This window comes from Vipera ursinii (assembly GCF_947247035.1).
Source record: "Vipera ursinii genome assembly, chromosome: 16".
Taxonomy (NCBI): Eukaryota; Metazoa; Chordata; class Lepidosauria; order Squamata; family Viperidae; genus Vipera; species Vipera ursinii.
In genome coordinates this window covers 9,232,823-9,256,302 of record NC_139529.1, presented here as the reverse complement: position 1 = coordinate 9,256,302, position 23,480 = coordinate 9,232,823, and the positions used below count along the sequence as shown (strand labels likewise).

The window sequence follows — 23,480 nt, the reverse complement described above, 5'->3', positions numbered from 1 at the left end:
GAAAATAAAACAAGAAGACCCAATTTGACATTACTGATATTTGCAAAAAAGGGATATTAGCTAAAAAGCTTGAGCTGCTTGCTGGAAGGTAGAACAGGGCCTATAATGAGCTTTCCCCCCCCTCCCCTAAGAAGCCCTCTGGCGGGAGGGGCCCTTAAGAGGGCAGGGTGGGGGGTGGGGAGCAGGAGGAAGAAACTCTGGGCTCAGCTGCTCTCGTGTCTCATGCCCCCCCAAGCTTTCTCCCCCCTCCCAGGGACCACCAGGCTGTGTGCACCTGGGCATTGTTTTCTTGCAGAGTTCCTGCCCCCCACTGCCAGGGCCAAAGAGCCCCCCCACCCCCACTCAGCTGCCCAGCCCTCACGGCTAGACTGTTCTCGGCTTTTGCTGAGAAGGCAGTTCTGGAAAGCGCTGGCTGCCCCCCCCCCCCGTCCAGTCTCTTCTCTTGGCGGCTGGCTTGTTTTGCTGTTCCAGCTGCAGGAAGCCTCTGCACGGGCTGTTCATCCAGCACCCCCAGCCGTGTCCCTCTGGCTCCAAAGGGGGCGGCCGCCTCCAGCTGCGTCCGAAGGCAGTGGTTCTCTTGCTGGCTGGGAAGGACGAGAAGCAGCTGGCCTTCCTTTGGCCAGGCTGAGCTGCGCTGAGGCAGGAGTAACTGCTGCTGGACCCAGATGCTCCTCCAGCCTCGGCCAGCTCCCTAATAGGGTGGCTATTCCCTGTCTCCCTTCCCAAGCACGCCCCCCCGGATCCCCTCCCCCATCCTGCCCCCCATCCAGCTGTGCCTGAGAATGGGTCCAACTCGGCTGCCGGAATCTCTTTTGCCCTCTTTCGGACTCAGTTAGGAAGCCGAGTGAGGGCTGACAATGTTTGTTTGCTAAACAGCCATCCGGCCTCTCCTCCAGGGACTCCAGACCATTTCCCCCCCAACTGCCCATGCAGCAGCCCCCCTCCCGCAAGGGTTTTAGGCTTCCTTGGCATTGCAGAATGGACAATGGGGCTGGACCTTCCACTGCTGCCATTCCCGTTCTGCTTGCCAACCACAATGAACACACCAGAGAGTCTCTGCCAGCAAAATGCCCCCCCCCAGGCGGGCTTGGCATCGGGGTGAGGGGCAGCCAAGGCCTGGCCGCTGTGGGCAGGCACTCCTCCCGTGGCCGCCTTCCATGCTCCCCTGTGTCCCGTTGAAGGAGGCAGAGCAGGGCCAGAGTCAGAGAGGGAGGGGGCGTCCCTCTGCACACAGCCTGGAGGATGATGGCGGTGGGGGTGGAGGCAGCTCCTCCGCCTTCCAGCAGGGGTCGCCCCGATGGGCCTGCGGGCGAACGCTCGCACAGCTGGGCCCCACGGAGCAGCGCAGAGGGCCCAGCTGCCCGTTCTGTTTCCATGCCTTCGGCTTGCATCATTCTGCCGGGAGGGGGCCGGGGGAAGCAGGGGCCGGCCTCCAGCACAGGGTTGCCCCTTGGCTGGCCAATATATATAGCCGGCTGCCCTGGTATCTGGCTGACCGTTCCTGGGGAAGCCTTTGCAGAGACGCCACACCAGGCAGAGCCACGGAACGGACTTCAGCATGTGGGCCCAGCCAGCTGCCCTTTTGGCCCTGCTTTGCCTGCTCCAGGTGGGGGCCGAGATGCCCGTGCAGGCTGACTTCCAGCAAGAGCAGGTAACGGGAGTGCCAACGTGGCGCCCTTGGTTCCTGGCGCAGAAGTCTGAGTGGGCTCCTCAGCTGAGCTGGTGGGTGGGAAGTACTTTGGCAGTGTGTGTTTGTCTCTCTCTGTGTGTGGGTGTTTGTGTGTGGGTGCGTGCACAGAATATGGACGAAAGGCCCCTGTCACTTGCCAAACTCTTTGCAAAGGGTTGAGCTGCAGAAGGTTTGTCCTAGGGGTTCAGGGGAGGAAGGGAATTGGAGGCTGTAATTGAAGTGCTTGCGGGCATGGGGACACACACACACACACACACACACACACACATACACACACACACACACAGAGAGAGAGAGAGAGAGAGAGAGAGAGAGAGAGAGAGAGAGAGAGAGAGAGAGATTAAAAGCTCTCAAACCTGGAAGGGACCCAGCTGCCTTCTGTCCATCGGGAGAAATAAACTTTGGGGTCCAGAGTGGCCAAGAGCACCAACGGGCCCCAGTCAAACTTCCTCATGTGCTCTCTTCTCCCAAATGCCCTCCTGGCTGGGCTTGTCTGAGCCCTGGAGAGGGTGCTGGGGGGGGGCTCAAGGGGTGACCCTCCCCCCCTCAGTTCACAGGCACCTGGTACAGCATCGGCCTGGCCTCCAACTCCCGCTGGTTCAGAGAGAAAAGGCAGCTGATCAAGATGTGCACCACGGTCGTCACCGCCACGGAAGACGGGAACCTGGACATCGCCTCCACCTACCCCAAGTAAGGAGGCTGCGCTGGAAGGCCTCACTGGGGGGGGTCCCTGCTCTCCTGGAGGGGGGGACTCAGGGCCAGGGGCTGCCCGGATGAGTTGGCGCTTCGCCCCTGAGCCAAGCCGGCTGTGGCCGCCTCCTTGCCTGACCGCTGCGTCTCCTCCTGCCAGGCTTGACCAGTGCGAGACCAAGAGGACCCGTTTCTTCCGGACAGATGAGCCCGGCCACTTCACCTACACCAGCCCTTGTATGTGGAAGCCCCTCTCCCACCCACCCGAAGACCCCGCCCTCTTTCCCACTGTTCCTGCTCAGCTCGGTGCAAAAGGGGCTGGTCGAACAGTCTGGACTGCCAGGAGGAGGAAACGGGTTTGCAGGCCCCGGTCCAACTTCCACCATTTTCTGGCCAGAGGGATTAGCCCCCTCCTTCCTCTCCTGCCCAGAGCCCCCAGGAGGGGGAAAAGGCAGCAAGGGAGCCCCCGGAGCAGCCTTCTTGCCCACCAGGCAGATGCTGATGGCAGCGGTGCCCCCAGCCCATCCCCCCCTCCCCAGCTGCTTGCTTTGCCCCTCTTCCTCGTCCCTGCCCCCCCGCCCTCCCCTTCTCCTATGCATGGGGCGCCCATTCCCATCAGCCCCAGCCCCATGATGGGACTCCTGGGAAGTCTGGAAGCCCCGGGGATGCGGATTCCCCCTAGGGAGACAATTCCCTGCCCGTCGCAAGGAGGGCAACGTGGCTGCCAAGCGGGTTGGGCCTAAGGGAGGGGTACCCAACCGTCCCCCCCCCCGTGGGCCCTGGCTAGGGGCCCTTTTCCCCTCACCTGCTCCTCTTTCAGGGTCAGGGAGCGCCCACAACATCCGGGTGCTGGAGACCAACTACGACGAGTTTGCGCTGCTGGGGGACACCATCACCAAGGGGGGAGACACCTTCACCATGGTCACCCTGTACGGTAGGTGCAGCCAGCGCCTCCCCAGCCCTCTCCCAGGCGGGCACTGCCAGGGACCCTCACCCGCTCTGCTTTCTGGTGCCAGGGAGGCAGAAGCAGCTGCGCCCGGAAGTGCTGGCGAAGTTCACCCAGGCGGCCTTGGGGCAGGGCCTTGCCCAGGAAGATCTCCTCCTCCTGCCCCGGACTGGTGAGAGCGCCCGGCGGGCAGGGAGGGCCGGGGCCGGGCTGGCAGGTGGGGGGGTTGCTTGGGGGGGCCACAGAGGCTGATCCCTTTTCCTGTCTTCCTTCCGAGTAGACCTGTGCATGGGAGAAACTGCCTAGGTGAGTGGCTTCTCTGCTGGCTTTCGCTTGCCGGAAAGTGTCCGGGAATGTAATTTTTTTTGTCACTTCTTTTATTTTTCTTCTTCTTTTCTCTTTACATTAGTTGCCATTTTAATGTTTCTTTTGAAAAGTAATAAAGACACTGTATTTTTTTTTAAAAAGCAGAAAGTATCTTGAAATAACTTTCCCTTCCTTTTCCCTCTGCAGCTACTCGCCCGGCTTCTGGCTTCTGCCTTCCCACAGGGCTGGAACTCTCCATGTGGCCTCCTTTCCCTTCCAGCCCAGCACCCCTCCCGCCTCTCTCCTCAAGTAGCAGCCTTTGTCCTGGCCTGGAAATATTAATAACAGCAACAATAAAATAAAATGTAACACAGACCGGTGTCACTGCTGCTGCCTTGCCGTGGGGAGGTGGGAGGTGGCATCAGGGCTGGGGTCTTTCGGGCCCGAGGGAGGTTTTAAGGTTCCACCAAATCTCTTCTTGCACCACTAAAAATGCAAGGATGCCACTTTGCTCTCGCTGACCCTCTCAAAGGGTCAGATCCTGTTGGCCTTCCTGGCCTGGCTGATGTGTCAGCAGCTGGACAGGCTCCCCCCTGCACACTCCCCTTTCAAAGCCCAAACACACACACACACAGACACACACAGTGCCCTGCTTTTGTTTACTAAACAGTAGCAAAGAATTCTGCAACACGTTTTCTTGACCTGCCCAAGTAGAAGGTGGGTTTTTTCCTCTCTCTCTCTCTCTCTCTGTGTGTGTGTGTGTGTGTGTGTGTGTGTGAGAGAGAGAGAGAATTAGAGAGGATTTAGATAAAAGGGAGGTTGGGTTGCAGGCTGTGCTTCCTCCTCCTCCTCCTCCTCCTCCTCCTCCTCCTCCTCCCTGGGGTGGGTCAGCTGCAGCACCTCTTATCCCTTAATGCCCTGTTACCAGACACCAGTTGCCCAAAGTGTTGCATAAGCCCCACTTCCTGTCAAGGGAGGGATATAAATCTCTGCTTCTTCTGCCACCCTACCGGCACACGAGGAGCACCAAGGCAGACCCACCAGCATGAAGGCCACCCTGCTCAGCCTCGCCACGTTCTGCATGTTTGGTGTCCAGGCCAACGTGGAAGTGGATCCAAATTTCGACCTTAAAAGGGTACCGGTTGCAGGGAAGCGGGGCTTGGGGATGTCCGAGCCACTTCCAGGGCTGCAGGTGTGGGTGGGAGCTTGCAAGCCCAACTCCTAAGCTTCAGCCTTTGTGCACACATCTGGCTGTGGACATTCTGTGGTCCTCAGCCAAACTGTCCCTCCATATTCAAGCGCAGTCTACCTCAGCAACATCAATGCCAGAGTTTTACAGTTTCACTGTGGTCTGTTCTCTGCCCTCTCTCTGTCGGGCAGGAGCAGCAGCCATTCCCGGGGCAAAATGTATCTCCCCAACTGCCTCAGGAGGGCGAGGGCTGGGGGGGGGAGGGGGCTGGCCTGCCAGTCTAATCCAGAGGGGCCTTTGCAGTTTGCAGGGAAGTGGCACGTCCTGGCACTCGCCTCCACCGATCCGATGCTTCAGAGCCTGAAGGACATCATCACAACACCGGCCGGCCGAATCGTCCCCTTACCAAATGGCAACCTGGAAATAGAAACTTACTACCTATTGTAAATACCTTTTGCGGTTCGACCCCTCCTTGATCCTGTCCCCCCAATAGTACTGCCCTCTTTCCCTGACAACTTGGGGGGCGGTGGGGGCACACCGGCTCACCCAGCCCTGATTTAAGGCAAGTGCAGCAAACACCCTCTGGATTCCTGGTGGTGCCCCAGGTCTAAATCTCCTGAGGGCAACTGGAATCCGCTCCCCCCCCCACAAGATGGGGAAAAATGATAGCCATGCAACGCAGGCCCAGAGAGGGCGACTCTTTTGCCTGCCAGAAACAGCCCCCCCCACTTTGCTTCTCTTTGCTGCTTCCAAGACGAGAAAATTGCGAAGGGATGAAGGGCACCTATATGAAGACCGAGCAACCGGGACACTTTACCGCAAATGACGGTACGGAGGGAGACCCCTTGCTTGGACCCTGAACCAGGGCTTTCTTTTTCCCAAAGAGGTGTTAGAGAAGATGAGTGTGATCCTGAGCATGTGCAGAGTGCCCCATTTGATTTTCCAGAGAGGGTGGGTGGGTGGTGGGTGGGGAGAAGGGCCCAGAGGAAGGGGGGGCTACTGACTGGGGCTCTGGCTGCTTCCCCCTCTGCAGAGACGGGCAAGAAGGACCTGAGGGTGGTGGCCAGCGATGCCAGCTTCGCCATCGTCTACGTCCAGCGGGAGATGAAGGGGATGCCACCCAGCAGGAGTCTCCAGCTTTACAGTGGGTGATCTGGCAGAAGCAAAGGGCCCTCCTGCTTCTTGAACCCAGGGTCAGGGGAAGCCCAGGAGGCAGCCTCAGCCTGCCCAGTGAGGGGGACTGTGGATGATGGGTGTGGGGATGGCTGCCTACAGTATTTCAACCTGGGCTCATTTTCTTGCTCCAATTGCTTGCCTGTCCATCAACCTTGCTCCCTTCTGCAGGAGTGCTGAGCAAACCTTGAACTCAGATCTCCAACACTGCTTGTGTTCCTCCCAGTGGCTCCCACGTTCAGTGCCCTTTTCCCCTGCAGGCAAAGACCCAAAGGGAAGTGAGAACATGGACAAATTCAAGGCCTATTGCCAGAAGATGGGGCTGATGGGCGAGCTGGTGGTCCCGCCCTTGTCCGGTGAGTGGAGGGTCCCTTTTTCCTGCCTTGGCTTCAGAGATCCTTTTGCGGGGGTCGAACCCATAGGACATCCGGCAGCCCCAGAGAAGGCGGAGGAGGGCAGCTGGGGAGCAGCAGGAAGTTGTAGCTAAGGGACTCGTGAGCCCCAGAGGGGGGCAGGGGAGCCGTTGCAGCCCCCAGCACTCTCCCTCTTGGCTGAGAAGCAGCTGCTGCCCTAAACGGTATTTTAGGGGTCCCTAAATCCTGACCAGTGTATTTTTTCTGCATTGCAGATAAATGTTTCAAGCAAATCAGGTGAGTGGGGTGCCTTGCAAAGGGTTGAAATGGGGCATGGTGTGTGTGTGTGTTTATTATGGTGGCGGGGGGGGGGGGAAGGGGCTGCATTCCAGCTGTTTGTGTGCCTCTAAGCTGCCCCCTGGTGAACAAGGGTGGTGGTGGGTGCTGTAAAATTTCCAGCTGCTGCGAGTTAAATTCATCCCTGATCCAAACAGACGGAGTAGTTTGGTAAAGTTTGTGTGGATGGCTCTGAAGAGAAATATGGGTGGAGGAAGAGCGACTTTGGGGTACAGACTCTGTTCCCCATTCTGCTCTTTTATTTTGCAGTGACTGAAGAGAACCAGCCCAACCCAACTCCAGCCAAAGACTCGCTGGTTCCTGATGCTTCAGCCTGGAAGCCACAATTGCTGCCTTCCCACCTCTTAGCACCCCCCCTCCCCGGTCACTTGCCTTGCCCACCTTCCTTTTCCTTCTGTGGAATAAATAGATCACAACTTCTCCTTTTTCTTACAGTGTTTTTTGTGGGTTCCCTGGGGGAGGTGCAAAGTTAAAGTCAAAACAATAGCAAACTAAAAAGGATAAACTTCTGGTTATGGTCCTCTTCTTGTGATCCAGCAGTCTTCTAAACCACAGAAGTCGCCGCATGTAATATTTCAGATACAAGCTTTTGTTTTTACAAGGCACATCAAAACAGGTCCTTTAAACAACAGGATCTTCTTAGAAGGAATTTCTGAATTAGAACCAAGTCCAGCCCTAAAACTGCTGTTCCTCATGTAAATGCTGCCTGCTCAAAGGTTCCCCCCCCCACCCCGCTTCTCTGCCTGTGGAGCTGCTGTGCCTCTCATGATCATTAAAACTGTTGCTGTAATTATTATTATTATTATTTCACTTTTGCCTGAGCTGGAGGGCCTTGCTCTGTGTGCCTCGGTCTTGCTGTGAGGGAACGGAGGGAGCCGCAGGGCCCAGAGAAGAGAGGGCAGGCTTGGTGTCAGCTGCCTTTGGCCAACCTCAGCCCTGACCTGGAGGTGGGTGTGTGTGTGAGAAGGCTGGCCTTTCCTGGCTGGAGGCCACCCAAAAGCCTCCAGGCTCCCCGGCCAGGCAGAGCAAGGGCCCTTTGTGCTGGCTGAGATAAGAATCACCCTTTGTGCTGGGCCCACTCTGGGTGCCACAGCAGTTCAGAGGAGGATGCCGGCCGGCCGGCCAGCAGGGGTGGGAGTGAAGTCCCAGCGCTATAAAAGCCACTGACCTTTGGGAACCAGCTTCCCTCTCCACTTGGATGAGCAGGGACCAAGCACCCGGGCAGGATGAAGCTGCTCTGGCTGTCTGCCTTGGGGCTCGCCTTCCTCTGCCTACCTGCTGATGCCTCTGAGGAGTCCGACCCATGTGCTCCTGGGCAGGTAAGTGAGCCGGGCAGCCTCTCCAAAGAGCCCCCAATAAGCCAGGCAAGAGGCAGGCTGTCCAGAGGGGCTGCCCTGGTCCAACTTCCCTGGCACGCGCACCGGGGCATCCCGGTTGGCTAACTGGCCTTTGTGCTCAGCTTCTAGGGCACTGGTTCGTTCTCGGCATAGGCTCCAACTGTGAATGGATGGTGCAGTTTGTGACTAAGGAGATCATGACTGCCAACATCAGCAGTCAGGAGGAGGGAAGCTTCACAGTTGCTACCAACTTCATGACGTAAGTTCCCGCAGCCCCCACCCTCTGCCCCCCAGCTGTGTGGGTGGGAGGCTGGGCACTTGTGCCTGGGAGAGTGGTGGGGATGCTGGATTTCAGGGAGGGGGGGAGATGTCCTCACCAACTTTGCCAGAGGCTGAGCCTTGCCAGCCTGTTCTGGGATGTCTGCAGTGGGCCCAGGGGATCTCGGTGGGGATAAAAAGCAACATTTTCTGTGAAGATTAGCAGGAAGACAGAGCTGTTCCAAGAAGCAGAGACCCCTCCCCAGTTGAAGGGGGACCGAGTGAGAGTCATGCTGCTCTTGGCATATTCCCTTCCTAAAGCCTTTTTTGGCCAAGAGACAAGCAGTGCCCTGGGGCTGATTCCGCAGCCACCTAATGACTTGTTCCGTTGCTCAATTCTGCAGGGACTATGGGACCATGGACGTGGAGATGACCTACACGAAACAGGAAAACGGGATATACTTGTACAAAAGCGGTTGGTATGAGTTGGAGGTGCTCCTCTCTGGCCAGAGGGCATCTAGCCCGGTCAGTTTCTCTGGGGAAAGGCGGCCCCACGGGGAGACTCGTGATGGTCTCCCAAAGTGGAAACATCTGAGCTACTTCTGCCCAGCGAGAGAGGTAGCTAACCTTTCAAGCTGTTCATTTAGGACTGAATCAGCCAAAATTTGTTTGTAATAGATTAATCAGTTCATTCTGATGCACCGTTTACATGAGTGGCTCCTGTGTTAAATGGAGGTTAATAACAGAATAAAATATTGGCTTAGCTTTGAAGAATGTACTTAGAAGGAGAGGATGGATCTGGTTTAAGCTTTCTGCAACAGCCTGGCCCCACCACTAACCTGGGCTGGCCTCCTTCTGCTCTTTCTGCCAGAGTGGGGGGACAAAGTGATAGAGAGGAGGAAGACGGATTGCGAGACCTATGTCATGACCTGTGTCAAAGACCTGCAGGAAAACGATGGCAAACTTTGCAAATTTGTGTCAATCTACGGCAAGTATCCAGCAAGTATCCCCATCCCTTGCGCCAAGCGGGAAAGCAGAACGGCCGCAGGCTTATTTCTTTTCTGGCCAGTGGTGATTTTGGATTACAGAGGAGGCTGTCACTCCGTGAGGCTCCTTGTGCAAAAGGAAAAGGACAGGAGAGAAGAGGGACGGTGCCCAGGTGCATCCACCTTCACCTGGTCCTCCTTCACCTGTTCCCTTTGGGTAGCCAGGTGGCCCAGCTAAGGTGCAGTGAGGGACTCGCACTGAGCAGTCACAGGGTTTGAGATCAATGCAACCAATGTGTGACCCCCCTGGGGGGGTCGATCCTCCCCCCTGATGGGGAGACATGGACAGCCGTGAGGTCAGCCACGTCACAGCATTTCCTGGAGTGACACAAGAGTGTCACAGTTTCTGGGTTTGTGTTTCTGGTTCCAGCTGCTGAAAGAAATCGACACCCAGCCTGTGGGGCACCTCTGGGCTTCTCCTTCCAGCCCAGCCCAGCCCCAGATGCCCCTCAGCACAGGGAGCCCCTCTGGGCCATAACGGGGCCCACGCTGGTCACGTGTCCCTCTGGGTGAACTCCTCCTTCGGGGCCTTCTTTCGATGGAAAAGGTGGTGCTGGTCTTCATGCCCGTCGGGGTCCACCCTACGTGCAGGGCGTTCTCCACACGGGGCAGACCCAAGAAGCCTGTTCCCCTCAGGCCCGCCTCTTCTTCCCTTCTGCAGGCAGGGCGATGACTGTGCCCCCGTCCGTGTGGCAGGCCTTCATAGACTTTGCTATAGAAATGCAGGTAGACAGAGAGCAGGTATTCCTCTTGGCCAGGAAAGGTAAGGCTTTGCCAAGGTGGGCTTCGGTCAAAGGTGGGCGGGGGAGGGGGGAGAGAAACCAAGAAAGAAGCACTTGGCATATTCCCTCCACACGGGAAGAGCTTCTCCTGATCATTTACAAAACCGTCCCCAGGGAAGGACAGACTGGCGGTTTGGGCCAGGGTCTTTCAAGTCCTTCCTTGCTCAGAGCCAGATGCCACCTGGGCTGGTAACTAAAGGGCCACTGGAGGCTCTCAGGAGGGGCTTGGGGAGGAAGCACCTGGGGGAAGAGAGGGGAGGGGGTCATTTGAGGGAACGGCAAAAGGCAGGCCAGAATCCTCTCTGGCATTTCCACTTGGGGCACCCGCGAATATTCGACCTCCATGCAGCTTCCAAGGGGCGAAGCCCTTCCTGGCTCTTGATTGGATTCAGAGGCAGCTAGACCATTTCCCCCCTGTTTTTCGGACCTTTTTTTGTAAAGGCTGCCCGAATTCACAGGGGGGCGGGGAGGAGCTGAATCCACACACACCACTAATGTTCGATGCAGCCACTTCCACAGAGAAGGAAGGTGGTGGTGGGGTTCAAGATCCTTCGGTAGAAACAAAATCCATCTCTAACTTAGAGCAAACCCCTCCCATGCCTGGGGGTGGGGTGGGGTGGGAGGCTTCCTCACTGCCCTCTTGGCATCTTGTGAGAATTAGAAGCAGGGAATTAGAAGCAGGCAGTAACTGAGCCGCCCTCCTCACTTTGTGTCTGCAGATGCCGCTGCAAGATCCACCTAGCCGAGTCTCTCCGTGAAAACCTTCACGCCAGAGGGACCGTTTCCGGGGAGAACACCCTGGCTGGGCACAAAGACACCGTTGTCCTCGCTCCAGGTCTGGATCCCTTTGGCAGCGCATGGCCGTGGCAGATGGGGACTTTGGGACACCCAGAATCCCCCCTGCAGAGGGACCCCCCTCCGGCTCCTGGCTGCTCTCCTTGGGGGTGACCAGAGCAGAAGCATCCGAAGCTCCACCCCAACAGCTGCTCTCTGCAATTTTGTTTTTGCTAAACCTAAACTTCCCGGATGTGCTCTTAATAAATAGATTCATAAATACACCTCTTTTCTGGCGTGTGCGTGTGTGTGTGCTCTTATGTCACTTTTCTCACTTCTGGGGATGGAAACTCATCAAGGAGAGAAGCAACCTAGAACTAAGGAGAAACTTCCTGACAGGGAGAACAATCAACCAGTGGAACAGCTTTGCCTCCAGAAGTCGTGGGTGCTCCATCCCTGGAGGTTTTTAGGAAGAGGCTGGAGAGCCATTGGTCTGGAATGGCACAGGATCTCCTGCTTGAGCAGGGGGTTGGACTGGATGACCTCCGAGGTCCCTTCCAGCTCTGGTTTTCTATGTTCTATGTTCCTTACTTTCCCCTTGAGGACAATTTAGCCCAGGTGAAAAACCAGTTCATTAAAACAAGACGGGTGGGAGGACCGGCTCTGTCTGCCCCAGGGGACTGCCCACTCCAGTCTTTCTCCCCCCTCCCACAATCAGTGGGGCAGAGCCGGAATTAAAAGGGAAGAGAAGGGCATTTTCCATTTCTGACCGCATTGGTGCCAGGGCTCAGCCGGTCAGAAAGGAAGAAGAGCCAACATCAACAGCTCAGATCACCAGCCCAGCTTCGCTCGCTGTCCGGAGCAGTGAACATTGTGTATCTGGTCCGCTGCACCCACATTCGGGTGCCAAATCACACCAGGGTGACCTTTTGAGCGGCAAAGAGGCCGCCCGGGAAGGTGATAGTGGCTTGAGAGGAGCAGGATCCCTGCCAGCACAAGCAGCTCTCCTGACGTGTGCGGGAAGGATTCCGCTGCCAGCCTCAAACGTGCCACGTGCCCGTTTGCTGCGCTGCCTTCTGGAGAAACCCAAAGGGCAGCGTTCTTCTGAAGTCCTCCGTTCACCTTTTCATTTCATTCCTCTTGCCTTGGTCACGGGGACACTCTGCCAGCCAGGAAAACCTGGAATTGTGGAAACGACGAGGAAGGGTCTCGTGCAACGCTTGCTCAAAGCCCTCGGAAGGTGTGGCTGTGTATGTGCAGCAGCCAGCACAGACCAGGAGGGGCAAGTGAGAAGAGAGAGGGAGTTGGGGGGCAAGAGCCGCGCAGGGCCTGATCCCCTCTCAGCTTTGCCTTCACGTATTTCAGAAGCCACCGGAAGGAGGGATAGCGGCGCTGGCTGTGGCTCTGCTGAAAGACTGGGAGGCTTGAGGGGGTTCTGGGGGGTGTGTGTCACATTGCAGCTCCCTGAATTTGCGACCAACCAGGCAGGATGCAGAAGGCTGCTTAGGAGAGGCTATGGAACCACTTGGGATTTCCTGTAATGTGTGAACCAAGTGGAAGGCGCCAGGCTTTCACACGGCGTGTCAGGGAGTTCAGAGCCTCTGGCGAAAGCTGGAAGATTTTATGCCCTTGGAACGAAGGATGCTTGGAGACCTTCTGCACCAAGTAAATAACCGCACTGTAACTTTCCTGGTTGTCTAGAAAATTGGGCAACACGGCTGAAGGATTAAAAGCAACAGGCAAGGAGAAGGCTTGGTCAGCTGCTGTGGATCCCATGAAGGAAAAGGTCGAGTTTCAGTCCAGATTTGGAGATGTTTCTGCTAGGAGAACCATCCAGGAAACAGCCAGGAGGTGCCTCCTTCCTCGGCCTTTGGGCCACCAGAGACTTTCTCCTTTGTGTAGAGATGTCGTGTAGAAATTAAAAAGTAACAGTAACGAACACTGGGAGACTTCAGAGAGGTCCAAAGTTGGTTTCAAAGCCTCGGAGACTGTAGGGGAGTTCAAGGGCTGCAGCCACATTGCAATCCCTTGAATTTGGGACCAGCCAGGCTGGCTGAAAAAGGCTGCTTAGGAGATGCTATGCAACCATTTGGGGCCTGGTCCTGCCGTGGGGTGCAAAGTTCAGGGCCCTTCCTCTACCGAAGGCTTTATGCCCTCGAAATAAAGGAAGACTTGGAGACCTTCGGCTGCACGGCAGACCATAATGTTATTAATTTTATTTATTAATTTGACATTCATTGGCTCCCAACTCCTGCACAGATCAAGGGAGATAGATGGAAAAGGACCCCCAGCCCTGCGAAGATATTTGAGAGTAGCTGTCTAAAAAAACATTTAATCATATTGTTAATTTTGCAAAATAGAAACTGAAGTTAGCAACTCAGAAGCAGAGGGGATGGACTAGATGCCCTTCACACCCCCATCAGGTGAAGGAGCCCCTCTAAGCCACAGGCCTGAATTTCATCTCTGTGTGCTTGTAGGAGTAATAGTAGCCTCTCCCCGATTTCCAGTTGATGCCATCCGCAAAAGACTTGTGTTCTCCCAGCCAGTATTTCCCATTGAGGTTGGCATGGTGGCACTCGTTGTACCACCAGCCCCCTTTGTACTTCTCAGCACATTTAAGACTTTTGGGGTCCTGCAGCTTGTCCTTGGTGGAGAAGGGCATGTCGCTGTGTTTCTTGATTAGTGAATCTCCTGACGGTGGGAAGAGGCAGGTGGATGTCCCAACGGCCAGCCCAGGGCATTTCTGGAGCATTAGCCAGCCGGGAAGGGCGTTCCTTGGCCTGACTGGCACTGCCCAGCTCAGGGAGGCTCACGGAGAAGGATCTTTTCAGGGACTCACCTGCAGGGCCCCCTGTGAAATTGCCCAGAGTCAGCCGATACTGGTTGGATTCCGCTGCCACCTGGAAGGATCCGTATTTAGCAAAAGAATGTTGATTTGCAAAATCCATGAAGTCAACACGCAACTCGTTCTTTCCTAGAAAGGAATAGAAGAATCAAGTGCACACCTGTATAAACTCACGTGTGTGTGGTCTACTTTGTGCACTGTTCAGCCCCCAAGACCCACAGCCCAGAGAGAGGGCAAGGCAGCAGCCCCAGAGCCCCCTTTCTCTGCCACCTCCTCATCTACAGAGGGGTCTCTTCCCACCCCAGGGCCTGCGCCCCCCTCCCCTGGCAGCAGGAGGGTCCAGGGCCACGAGGGAGAAGCCCCTCACCCAGCGAGGTCAAGCGGTGAAGGTGGTCGTTCCCCAGCCAGAATTCGCTCAGCTCGCTTCCAAATCCTCTCTTGTAGGCAGCCCAGTCCCGGAAAAAGTCCACCGAGCCGTCCGATCGTCTCTGGAAGACCTGCGGGAGGCAGCCGGGCCCCTTAACCTTCCTGCTGGGCAGGCCTCCAAATCATACCCTTCCCAGATGTTGGGGGTCCCCAGAGCTGCCTGTCTCCATCCAGCGTCCCTCCGCCCCCCTCCTGCCCCCGGGGGGGGAAGCCTCGGTTCCTGCTTCCTCCCGTTCCTGGCAAGCAGAGCTCCCCTCCCGAGTGGGTCTGCCGTGGGCCGGACTCACAGTCCATCCGCCTCCGTCGGTGTGCATGTCGCACAACACCCGCAGGGGCCGGCAGTCCTGGGGGTAGATGGTGTGCCAGCGGCTCAGAGTCACCCCCTGGGCCAGGAGCTCCTTGCAGCTTCGGGCACCTGGGCAGAAAGGGTGGCAGGAGAGGGTGGCGCTCCCTTCGCCAGGGCATTTGCCCAACACCACCCCCGCCTCTGCCTCTCGGATTCTGGGGGTGTGTGGAATGATTCAGGGTCCACAGCTGGTCAATAATGGAAATTTGGCTGGTTGAGGGGGCCAGGTGATTGCAGTGTTGAATTTTAAATTAAAAATTAAACCTAGATCTATTTTTTGTGTTCTCATTTCAAAGCAAAGGCTGTCCCTGGTCAGAAGTGGATCCTACAGATGCCGGAATCACCTGGCCAAGCCTTTGGCTCTCCTGGATATCTTATTTTTGGGGGGGGGGACAAGGAAAGGAAAAGTGAAGACAGAGCCCCACTTACCTCGCTTGCACTGGAGAGTGTCAAATTTCTTCTCATCTGCAGAAAAGAATTTCACTAACAATATAAATTCTCTAAATGAATAAATAAAAGAAGGAAGCCAAGCCAAGCCCTGCAGGAATAAGACCCCACCCCACCATCATTTGGCAGCCATGTGAGCCGAGGGGCACAGAGGTCTGTGGGTGCTCCATCACTGGAGGCTTTTAAGAAGGGATTAAACAGGTAATTTTCCAGAAAGGTATAAGATCTCCTACTTCCACAGGGGGTTGGACTAGAAGATCTCCAGGGTCCCTTCCGACTCTGTTAATCAGTATTCTGCAGGTCTGATACGCCACAGCCAGGAGTCCCTTCCAACCTCACTTCCAGCCCCAGTGAGCTCTTGGGGGGGGCACTGAGCTGCGTGTAACAGGATTCAACCCGTTGCCCTTTTTGCTTTGCTGGGGGGGGCCACGGTTCTTACCAATTTCTCCTTTGTCGCCTTTATTCCCTGGAAGGCAAAGAGGAAGGCAGGATTCCCCCTCTTTCTGGGGGGAATCCAGCAGCACCACTGGGGCTCAAGGGGGGGAGCCCAGCAGCTGAGGACAGAACCGAGCAGAGCCCCATTTCCCAGGGGAAAATGGTGCCACGTTCTCCCCCTCCCCCCGGCCCCTCCCCACAGGCTCCTCAACCCAGGGGCCTAACGAGCCACTCTCTTCCTTTGGAGAAACGTCTCCAACATGGTTGAGCTCAACCATTGCAAAGTCGAATGGCATCATACTGATTTGCACAAACACACTTTGTGGTTGGCTGCGTGTGCTGGCAGAGCCGAACTCTTACCTTTCTCTCCGGGTTTTCCGGCTTCCCCTTTTTCTCCTGAGCGAAAGGAAGACATTTCCTCTGAGTCCTCCTGGCTCCACCTCGCCCAGGCAGCCCCCCACATGCCAGCCCTGCTTGCTCCCCACACGGGAGGGGAGCTGATGTGAGGGGGGGGCTGGTGTGGAGTAGTGAGCTGACTCACTCAGGCAATCCAACACCCCAGGGTCTATTGCCCCTTCTCTGAGCTACTTTTCCCCAAAGCACTCCTCTCTCTCCCCCCCCCCCCGTCAGCTGCAGAAATACACACACACACACACACACACACACACACACACACACACTCCTAGGCTAGAATCAGAATTCCCCTAGCTGCTCACTTACCTTTTGGCCCAGGGGGTCCCATTTCCCCAGGGATTCCCTGCAAGCCCCTTTCCCCTGTGGAGAGAAGGCAGAGTCACCTTCCAGGCCCCTCCCGGTCCCTCTCAGCCTTAAGCCAGAGCAGGCGGCTGTGTCCAAGGAAATGCCCACTTCAGGAGGGGGAATTTCAACTGCTCCAGTGCCAGGAAGAAAGGGGTCCCTTGTGCCAGTCCTGAACCTCTTCTCCCCCCCCCAGCAAGTTCCTCCTGCCTGAGGCCAAGGCAGGTGGCTGCCTTCAGGCGGCATCAGAGGCAGGTGCCAGCTCGTCAGCTGAAAACAGACCTACCTCTGGCCCCGGGAAAGCCTGGGGGTCCCAAGGGCCCTGGAGACCCTGGCATGCCTGGACATCCCCTCAGGACGGTCAGCTTGCTGTTGCCATCCAGCTTCACCACCTGGGCTTCTGGAAAGGAAGAAGAGGATTTTGAGTCAATAAACTCTTTTTTCTTTCAGTGAAGCTCAATTTCCCATTCCTGAAGGGTGGCGACGATACCTGTCCCCCTCAGAGCCGCTCACCTGGGCAGGAGGACTCCGCCCCTCTGCAGGTTGTGGCCATCAGGCAGAGCAGGAAGAGAGCCGCTGGCTTGCCAGCTCTGCCCATGGTGCCAGTCGGACTCCGACTGCCGCCTGGCTGGACCCTCCGGCTTTTATGGGTGCCGGCTGCTTTTTAATCTCGCAAGTGGGGACGCCAAGATCAATAGTTACAACAACACAAAGTGCCTCCTTGCTGATCAGGACACACGGCCCTCGGTTCAACAGCTTGTGTTCTAATTCTTCCTCATTTTTGGAGGGATCCCCGCTCATCTGCTGGTCTCAATGAGCCGGTCTCACTCCAATTTCTCTTTTGCGCAAAGGAGTTACTGGATTAATATAAGCGTGAAATATCTTCCAAGTGGTCCCCTTTCCCTGCTGGTTGGTTTTATGCAGAGTTGGATTTCCCATTCAGAGTGAGCAACCAACAGCCAAAATTATGCCAGACTTCAATCTGGGGACACCTGTGCATCAATTAAATAATCACACTGCAAATTTCCTGATTGTGTAGAAATGCGGGCAACATGGCTGAAAGATCAAAAGCAACAGGACAAGGAGAAGGTTTGGTCAGGTGTTGTAAATGAAGGAAAAGGTTTGATTTCAATCTAGATTTAATTTCAGGCCAGATTTTTGCTATGAGAACCATCCAGGAAACAGCCAGGAGGTGCCTCCTTCCTCGGCCTTTGGGCCACCAGAGACTTTCCCCCTCGTGCGGAGAAGTCAAGCCCTTCTGCATCCAAGGTCGGGGGGGGGGCTGCATGTGCAAAGTCTGTTCTCACAGGGTGTTGTGACCCAAATGTCACAACACGCTTCTCCTCCTGATATATGTCAAAAATGGCACAATGTGTAACGATGCAGCAAACATCCCTAACATGCACTGGTGGGGGGGGAGGTGGAAAGAATCCTATAACATTGGCTGTTTTTTCCCAGCTGTCCCCCCCCGTCATAGCTGCAGGAAGGGAAGGCCCAGCTCTGACCCACGGGTGCCCCCCACCTCGCCCCACAGCGCCAGGGAGGTGCCTGGGAAAAGGGACTGCTGGCAAAGCCGTCTTCGGCCTTCTTCTCACGGTCCCTGAAAGGCCGGTGGAAGGAGGGACGGCGCTGGCCGTGGTGCTGGACCCCCTCAGCCGGCAATCAGCACTGGGAGGCTTGAGGGGGTTTGGCGGGGGCGGGGGGGAGGTGTTCAGAGCCTCGGAGACTGCAGGGGAGTTCAAAGGCTGCAGCCACATGGCAGCTCCCCGAATTTTGGACCAACCAGGCGTGCACAGAAGGTGCAGCCACAGGGGAGGTGCCAGGCCTGGTCCGGCCGTGGGGTGGGAGGTTCAGGGCCCTTCCGCTGCCCTCAAAATAAAGGAAAACTTGCAGACTTTCGGCTGCGTTGCAGATCATAATTTTATTAATTTTATTTATTAATTTGAGATGCATTGGCTGAGCAACTCCTCCACAGCTGAAGGAAAAGGACCCCCAGCCCCGCAGAGGCATTTGTGAGCATTTAATCATGTACATTTTGTACAAGGGAGCAACTCAAAAGCAGAGGGGTTGGACTAGATGTCCTTTGTAACCCCTCAGAAGGAGCTCCCTAAGTCACAGATCTGAATTTCATCTCTGTGAGCTTGTAAGAGTAGTGGAAGCCTCTCCCTGTTCTCCAGTTGATGCCATCCGCATAAGAGTCGTGTTCTCCCAGCCAGTATTTCCCATTGAGGTTGGCGAAGTGGCAGTCGTTGTACCACCAGCCCCCTTTGTAGGTCTCTGCACAGTTGAGCCTTTGGGGGTCCTGCTGCTTGTCCCGGGTGGAGAAAGGCATGTTGTTGTGGATGAAGAGGGAATCATCTGGGGGAAGAGGGGGGGTGGATGGGTGCCAAGGAGGCCAGCCCAGGGGGGCATCTCCAGGGCATCATCATCCAGGGCACTGCCCAACCCACAGAGGCTTAAGAAGAGGGGCTCACCTGCAGAGCCCTCCAAGAAGGTGCCCACCGTCAGCCGATACTGGTCATGTTCCGCTGCCACCCGGAAGGACCCATATTTGGCAAAAGAATATTGATTGTCAAAATCCATCAAGTCAACATGCAACTCGTTCTTTCCTAGGAAGCAATTGAGGAATGAAGTCCACATCCGTATAAATGTCCCTTTGCACATTGCTCAGTCCCCAAGACCCACAGCCCAGAGAGAAGGGTCAGGCAGCAGCCCCATGGCTCCCTTTCTTTGCCACCTCCCACCCCAGGGCCTGCGCCCCCCTCCCCTGGCAGCAGGAGGGTCCAGGGCCACGAGGGAGAAGCCCCTCACCCAGCGAGGTCAAGCGGTGAAGGTGGTCGTTCCCCAGCCAGAATTCGCTCAGCTCGCTTCCAAATCCTCTCTTGTAGGCAGCCCAGTCCTGGAAAAAGTCCACCGAGCCGTCCGATCGTCTCTGGAAGACCTGCGGGAGGCAGCCGGGCCCCTTAACCTTCCTGCTGGGCAGGCCTCCAAATCATACCCTTCCCAGATGTTGGGGGTCCCCAGAGCTGCCTGTCTCCACCCAGCGTCCCTCCGCCCCCCTCCTGCCCCCAGGGGGGGGAGCCTCGGTTCCTGCTTCCTCCCTCCCTTCCCCCTTGCAAGGGAGGGGCGAGCAGAAAGCTCCCCTCCCGAGTGGGTCTGCCACGGGCCGGACTCACAATCCATCCGCCTCCGTCGGTGTCCATGTCGCACAACACCCGCAGGGGCCGGCAGTCCTGGGGGTAGATGGTGTGCCAGCCGCTCAGAGTCACCCCCTGGGCCAGGAGCTCCTTGCAGCTTCGGGCACCTGGGCAGAAAGGGTGGCAGGAGAGGGTGGCGCTCCCTTCGCCAGGGCATTTGCCCAACACCACCCCCGCCTCTGCCTCTCGGATTCTGGGGGGGATGGGCTTTAAGGAGACGCAGCCTGTTTTAGGGCAAAACCCATTTTTTGGGTTTCCCATTTTGAAGCGAGGGCTACCTGTGCTCAGAAGCGGATCCCATGGATGCTGTAAGGATCCGGTCAAGTCATTGGCTCTCCTGGATGAGGGGGACAAGAATGATGAGGGGGCCACTCACCTCGCTTGCCCTGAAGATCCTCCAGCCATTTCTCAGCTGCAGAAAAGAAGGAAGCAGAGAAGGGACAATTCCTATCGCATGGAGGAGCAGCATCCCACCCCCCACCCCATTGGGAAGACAAGGCCCCGGGGGTGGGGGTGCTAATTTGAGTGAGGGGACAGAGGCACCACTAGGGTTTTAGGATGAGATTGGACAGCCATTTATCTGAAATGGGGACTGGAAGACCTCCAAGGTCCCTTCCGATTCTGTTATTCGCTATCCTGTAGGTCAAATAAGCCCCAGCCAGGAGTCCCTTTCAGCCCCAGCCAAGGACCCTTTTGGCTTTCCTGGGGGGGGGGCACGGTTCTGGTTCTTACCAATTGCTACGTTGTCGCCTTTATTCCCTGGAAGGCAAAGAGAAAGAGAAAGGCAGGATTTCCCCTTTCTGCGGCTCAAGAGGGGGGGGCAAGCAGCTGAAGAAGAAGCCCTTGTAGGTGCCTCACTACCTGCCCAGCACCCCAGAGCCCCTCCCCATAAGCTACTCACTCTGGGGGCCTCATCAGCCATTTTCGGGGGGGGGTTTCCATTCCTTTTGAAAAACATCTCTGGCATGACTGAGATCAGCGCTTCCGACTTGATCTTCAGAACCGAACGGCATCAGTTGTGATTTGCACAAACGTAATTGCTGGTTGGGTGTGGGTGTGTTGGCACCAGGGTGGGGAGCAGGGACCCAGAGTAGCAGAACCAAACTCTTACCTTTCTCTCCGGGTTTTCCGGCCTCCCCTTTTTCTCCTGAGCGAAAGGAAGAAATTTCTCTGAGTCCTCCTGGCTCCACCTCGCCCGGCCCCCTCGCCCAGGCAGCCCCCCACACTTTGAGTGCCCTTTCTTCGGAGTTCCAACAAGCTGCAGGAATGAACACACACACACACACACACACACACACACACACACACACACACACACACCAGCGCAATGCTAGAATCAAAATCCCCCTGGTTGCCCCCTTACCTTTGGGCCCAGTGGGTCCCACTTCCCCGGGGGTTCCCTGCAAGCCTCGTTCACCTGTCAGGAGAAAGCAAAGTCAGCTTCCAGGCCCTCTTCGGGGGGGGAGCCCCCTGCCAGCCACTCCCTTTGGTGCAGTTGTGAAAACCAGAGCTTCTGTCTAACCCAAGGAAATGCCCACGGAGGGGCAGCTCTGACAGACCAGCCCCATTTCTGCCAGTCCCTCCGCACCACCTTCCCCCAGCCTGAGGCCAGGAGAGGTGGCTGCCTTTGGGAGCCGTCAAACCCAGGCACCAATTCATCCACCTGAAAACAGACCCACCTCTGGCCCCGGGAAAGCCTGGGGGTCCCTGGGGCCCAGGAGACCCCAGCATGCCTGCACATCCCCTCAGGACGGTCAGCTTGCTGTCGCCATCCAGCTCCACCGCCTGGGCTTCTGGAAAGGAAGAAGAGGATTTTGAGTGAATAAACCCTTTTTTCTTTCAGTGAAGCTCAATTTCCCATCTCCGAAGGGCAGCGATGCTGTCTGTGCCAAGCTGGCAGCCGCTCACCTGGGCAAGACTCCGCCCCTCCGCAGGTTGTGGTCATCAGGCAGAGCAGGAAAAGAGCCACCCGCTTGCCAGCTCTGCCCATGGTGCCAGCGGGGCTCCGACTGCCGCCTGCTTGGACCCCCCGGCTTTTATTTCCGGAGGCTGGATTTTAATCTCACAAACGAGGGTTGCAAGGTCAATAGTTACCACAACACAAACTGCTTCCTTGTTGATCAGGACACACACCTCTCAGTTCAACAGCTTGTGTCCAAATTCTTCCTCATTTTTGGAGGGATCCTCGCTCATCTGTTGCAAATGAGCCAGTCTCCCTCCAAATTCCATTTTGCACAAAGGAAAAATTGGATTAACGCAACCAGGCGGTCTTGTTTTCCTGCCGGTTGGTTGTAAGCAAAACTAGATGTCCAATTTGGAGTAATTAACCGATTGGTCCAATGGCCAGAATTATGCCAGGGACACATCTACAACAACCACACAGTAACTCTCCTGATTGTGTAGAAAATTGGGCAACACGGCTGATGATTAAAAGCAAGGGGGCAAGGAGAAGGTTTGGCCAGCTGCTGTGAATCCCTTGAAGGAAAAGGTCGAGTTTCAGTCCAGATTTGGAGATGTTTCTGCTAGGAGAACCGTCCGGGAAACAGCCAGGAGGTGCCTCCTTCCTCGGCCTTTGGGCCACCAGAGACCTTCTCCCTCCTGCAGAGATGTTGTCTGTGAGAAGCCCGGCCCTTCGGCACCCGAGGCCAGGGAGGGGCTCAAGGCCTGACTGTTCTCACACGGTGTGGTGAAGCACGCGTACATTGAACTGGACGTGGCACGAGGTGTAAAGACAAGCGCAAGCGTCCCTAAAAGCCACTTGGAGAGGTGGAAAAAAACACGAGGGGTCCATTCTTTTCTTGCAGACGGTTCATTACCCAAACTCGGTAACCTCATCAGGGCTACTAGGGAGTGCCGTTTGCTGTCGGTTGATATGATAGTGGCCCGCCTGTCCGCCTTGGTGGGGGTGGTCTTAGAGGTCATTTGGTTGGCTTGTTTGGCAGTTCCTTGACGGGGGCATCGTTTTGTTCTTGATTGTTGATCCGATGTGAATCTTGGGGTTAATCTATGATCACCTGGGTGCTTGAGTCTTTTTGTCCCCCTTCTGGCTTGTCGATCGCCTCTCTTGCACGATAGACAGATGTTGTTTATGTCTCTTGATGGCTGATCTGTCAGCGTGCCAGGCTTCTAGGGATTCCCTTGGCTTGGTCTAGGATGCTGACGGTTCCCCAGCTGAGACTATGGTCAAGTATCTCTGTTTCTTGTGACAAGCCAACGGTAAAGAGCGCAACCAAAGAACCTGGAAGATCACCCCCACCAACACTGGCAGGGCAAACCACTAGGATGTAAAGTGAGAGCAAACCCACTCCTTACCAGCACTGATGAGGTTACCAACTTTGGGTCACGAAAACGACGGAGCTCAGGCAGGAACAAGGAGCTCTTTTTTTCAATCTCGAGCTACAAAAACTCTCCTTTACTGAGAATGAATGATGTGAGTGGCTGGGGACCTTCGGCTGCATTGCAGATCATATTTCTTTATTTAGCATTAATTGGTTGCCAAACATCTGTGCAGGCCTGCACAGAAGGTGCTTAGGAGATGCAGTGCAACCACAGGGGAGGTGCCAGGCCTGGTCCTGCGGTGGGGTGGGAAGTTCAGGGCCCTTCCGCTGCCCTCGAAATAAAGGAAGACTTGGAGACCTTCGGCTGCATTGCAAATCCACCAGGATCCACGGAGTCCCCTCACTGTGCCCACCTGCTGCAGAGGGGTGGGGCAGTGGGGCACTGAGAGCTTGTTCACTTAGGTGGGAAGGGGGGCACTGGGGTCCTCGGGGTAGCCCTGCCTGTTCCCACAGCCTCCTTGGGTAACCTTCATCCCTGGAGGGGGGGTGATTCTCGGAGCAACACAGGGAAGGAGCTCGTCCCCACTTCTGTCTCCCCACAAACGCTGCTTTCTGCGGTGCCACATCACCCCTGAGCACGTGAGGACACACCACCGTCTCCTGACTCCGTCTTCTCCTCTGTTCTCTCACCTGGATTGTTAGTTTTGCATTTTAGCCAACCCGCTGACCTTTGTCGCCCAGCTCCGAACAAAGAGGGAGACCTTTCCCGGTGGGATGCAGGCCAAATGCCCACTGGGTCCGGAGCCAACGCAAACGTCCCCTGTTTGGAGAACGTCAGTGGGCAAGGTC

The 23,480-nt window shown here is 56.3% G+C and overlaps 5 protein-coding genes across 8 annotated transcripts; 3 read left to right on the top strand and 2 right to left on the bottom strand.

Moving 5' to 3' along the window:
- Window positions 1-1,411: 1,411 nt before the first annotated feature.
- On the top strand, window positions 1,412-4,052 carry LOC310647759 (lipocalin-like). 3 transcript variants are annotated; one of them, XM_083375243.1, is made up of 7 exons: window positions 1,412-1,651; window positions 2,241-2,380; window positions 2,541-2,617; window positions 3,201-3,314; window positions 3,397-3,498; window positions 3,607-3,632; window positions 3,840-4,052. In XM_083375243.1, the coding sequence occupies exons 1-6, from the start codon at window positions 1,559-1,561 to the stop codon at window positions 3,630-3,632; spliced, it is 552 nt and encodes a 183-aa protein (XP_083231369.1). In that variant the 5' UTR covers window positions 1,412-1,558; the 3' UTR covers window positions 3,840-4,052. The 3 variants fall into 3 exon arrangements, with proteins under 3 accessions (XP_083231369.1, XP_083231368.1, XP_083231370.1); XM_083375242.1 differs by having other exon boundaries at window positions 3,201-3,498; XM_083375244.1 differs by lacking the exon at window positions 3,397-3,498 and having other exon boundaries at window positions 3,840-4,008.
- A 342-nt stretch (window positions 4,053-4,394) lies between these two features.
- Window positions 4,395-7,531, top strand: LOC310647761 (lipocalin-like). Its single transcript, XM_083375246.1, has 7 exons — window positions 4,395-4,767; window positions 5,125-5,264; window positions 5,576-5,649; window positions 5,855-5,965; window positions 6,255-6,350; window positions 6,623-6,644; window positions 6,954-7,531. Exons 1-7 carry the CDS (start codon window positions 4,678-4,680, stop codon window positions 6,958-6,960), a joined length of 540 nt encoding a protein of 179 aa, XP_083231372.1. The 5' UTR covers window positions 4,395-4,677; the 3' UTR covers window positions 6,961-7,531.
- Window positions 7,532-7,770: 239 nt separating this feature from the next.
- On the top strand, window positions 7,771-11,183 carry LOC310647760 (lipocalin-like). Its single transcript, XM_083375245.1, has 6 exons — window positions 7,771-8,023; window positions 8,164-8,300; window positions 8,704-8,774; window positions 9,171-9,291; window positions 10,011-10,108; window positions 10,847-11,183. Exons 1-6 carry the CDS (start codon window positions 7,931-7,933, stop codon window positions 10,867-10,869), a joined length of 543 nt encoding a protein of 180 aa, XP_083231371.1. The 5' UTR covers window positions 7,771-7,930; the 3' UTR covers window positions 10,870-11,183.
- A 1,916-nt stretch (window positions 11,184-13,099) lies between these two features.
- Window positions 13,100-16,883, bottom strand: LOC310647626 (ficolin-2-like). The gene is made up of 10 exons (XM_083374986.1): window positions 16,670-16,883; window positions 16,443-16,556; window positions 16,121-16,174; window positions 15,761-15,796; window positions 15,405-15,431; window positions 14,948-14,983; window positions 14,460-14,587; window positions 14,114-14,243; window positions 13,741-13,875; window positions 13,100-13,592 (listed from the first exon to the last, which is right to left on the bottom strand). Exons 1-10 carry the CDS (start codon window positions 16,752-16,754, stop codon window positions 13,339-13,341), a joined length of 999 nt encoding a protein of 332 aa, XP_083231112.1. The 5' UTR covers window positions 16,755-16,883; the 3' UTR covers window positions 13,100-13,338.
- A 1,197-nt stretch (window positions 16,884-18,080) lies between these two features.
- Window positions 18,081-23,376, bottom strand: LOC310647627 (ficolin-1-like). Of its 2 annotated transcripts, none has more exons than XM_083374988.1 (10): window positions 21,262-23,376; window positions 21,033-21,146; window positions 20,717-20,770; window positions 20,465-20,500; window positions 20,086-20,112; window positions 19,730-19,765; window positions 19,333-19,460; window positions 18,968-19,097; window positions 18,631-18,765; window positions 18,081-18,461 (listed from the first exon to the last, which is right to left on the bottom strand). In XM_083374988.1, exons 1-10 carry the CDS (start codon window positions 21,341-21,343, stop codon window positions 18,250-18,252), a joined length of 954 nt encoding a protein of 317 aa, XP_083231114.1. In that variant the 5' UTR covers window positions 21,344-23,376; the 3' UTR covers window positions 18,081-18,249. The 2 variants fall into 2 exon arrangements, with proteins under 2 accessions (XP_083231114.1, XP_083231113.1); XM_083374987.1 differs by having other exon boundaries at window positions 18,083-18,514; window positions 21,262-22,972.
- Window positions 23,377-23,480: the final 104 nt, after the last annotated feature.

Coding starts and splice junctions, on each gene's coding strand:
- LOC310647759 (XM_083375242.1), top strand. CDS start 1,559: ATGTGGGCCCAGCCAGCTGCCCTTTTGGCCCTGCTTTGCCTGCTCCAG. Junction 1,652..2,240: donor CTGACTTCCAGCAAGAGCAG/GTAACGGGAGTG, acceptor TCCCCCCCTCAG/TTCACAGGCACCTGGTACAG. Junction 2,381..2,540: donor ATCGCCTCCACCTACCCCAA/GTAAGGAGGCTG, acceptor TCCTCCTGCCAG/GCTTGACCAGTGCGAGACCA.
- LOC310647761 (XM_083375246.1), top strand. CDS start 4,678: ATGAAGGCCACCCTGCTCAGCCTCGCCACGTTCTGCATGTTTGGTGTC. Junction 5,650..5,854: donor ACACTTTACCGCAAATGACG/GTACGGAGGGAG, acceptor CCCCCTCTGCAG/AGACGGGCAAGAAGGACCTG. Junction 5,966..6,254: donor CAGGAGTCTCCAGCTTTACA/GTGGGTGATCTG, acceptor TTTCCCCTGCAG/GCAAAGACCCAAAGGGAAGT.
- LOC310647760 (XM_083375245.1), top strand. CDS start 7,931: ATGAAGCTGCTCTGGCTGTCTGCCTTGGGGCTCGCCTTCCTCTGCCTA. Junction 8,024..8,163: donor ACCCATGTGCTCCTGGGCAG/GTAAGTGAGCCG, acceptor CTTTGTGCTCAG/CTTCTAGGGCACTGGTTCGT. Junction 9,292..10,010: donor TTTGTGTCAATCTACGGCAA/GTATCCAGCAAG, acceptor TTCTGCAGGCAG/GGCGATGACTGTGCCCCCGT.
- LOC310647626 (XM_083374986.1), bottom strand. CDS start 16,754: ATGGGCAGAGCTGGCAAGCCAGCGGCTCTCTTCCTGCTCTGCCTGATG. Junction 16,557..16,669: donor GGCGGAGTCCTCCTGCCCAG/GTGAGCGGCTCT, acceptor CTTCCTTTCCAG/AAGCCCAGGTGGTGAAGCTG. Junction 14,588..14,947: donor CACTCTCCAGTGCAAGCGAG/GTAAGTGGGGCT, acceptor CTTTCTGCCCAG/GTGCCCGAAGCTGCAAGGAG.
- LOC310647627 (XM_083374987.1), bottom strand. CDS start 21,343: ATGGGCAGAGCTGGCAAGCGGGTGGCTCTTTTCCTGCTCTGCCTGATG. Junction 20,113..20,464: donor CGGAAAACCCGGAGAGAAAG/GTAAGAGTTTGG, acceptor TTTGCCTTCCAG/GGAATAAAGGCGACAACGTA. Junction 18,766..18,967: donor TCACCGCTTGACCTCGCTGG/GTGAGGGGCTTC, acceptor ATTGCTTCCTAG/GAAAGAACGAGTTGCATGTT.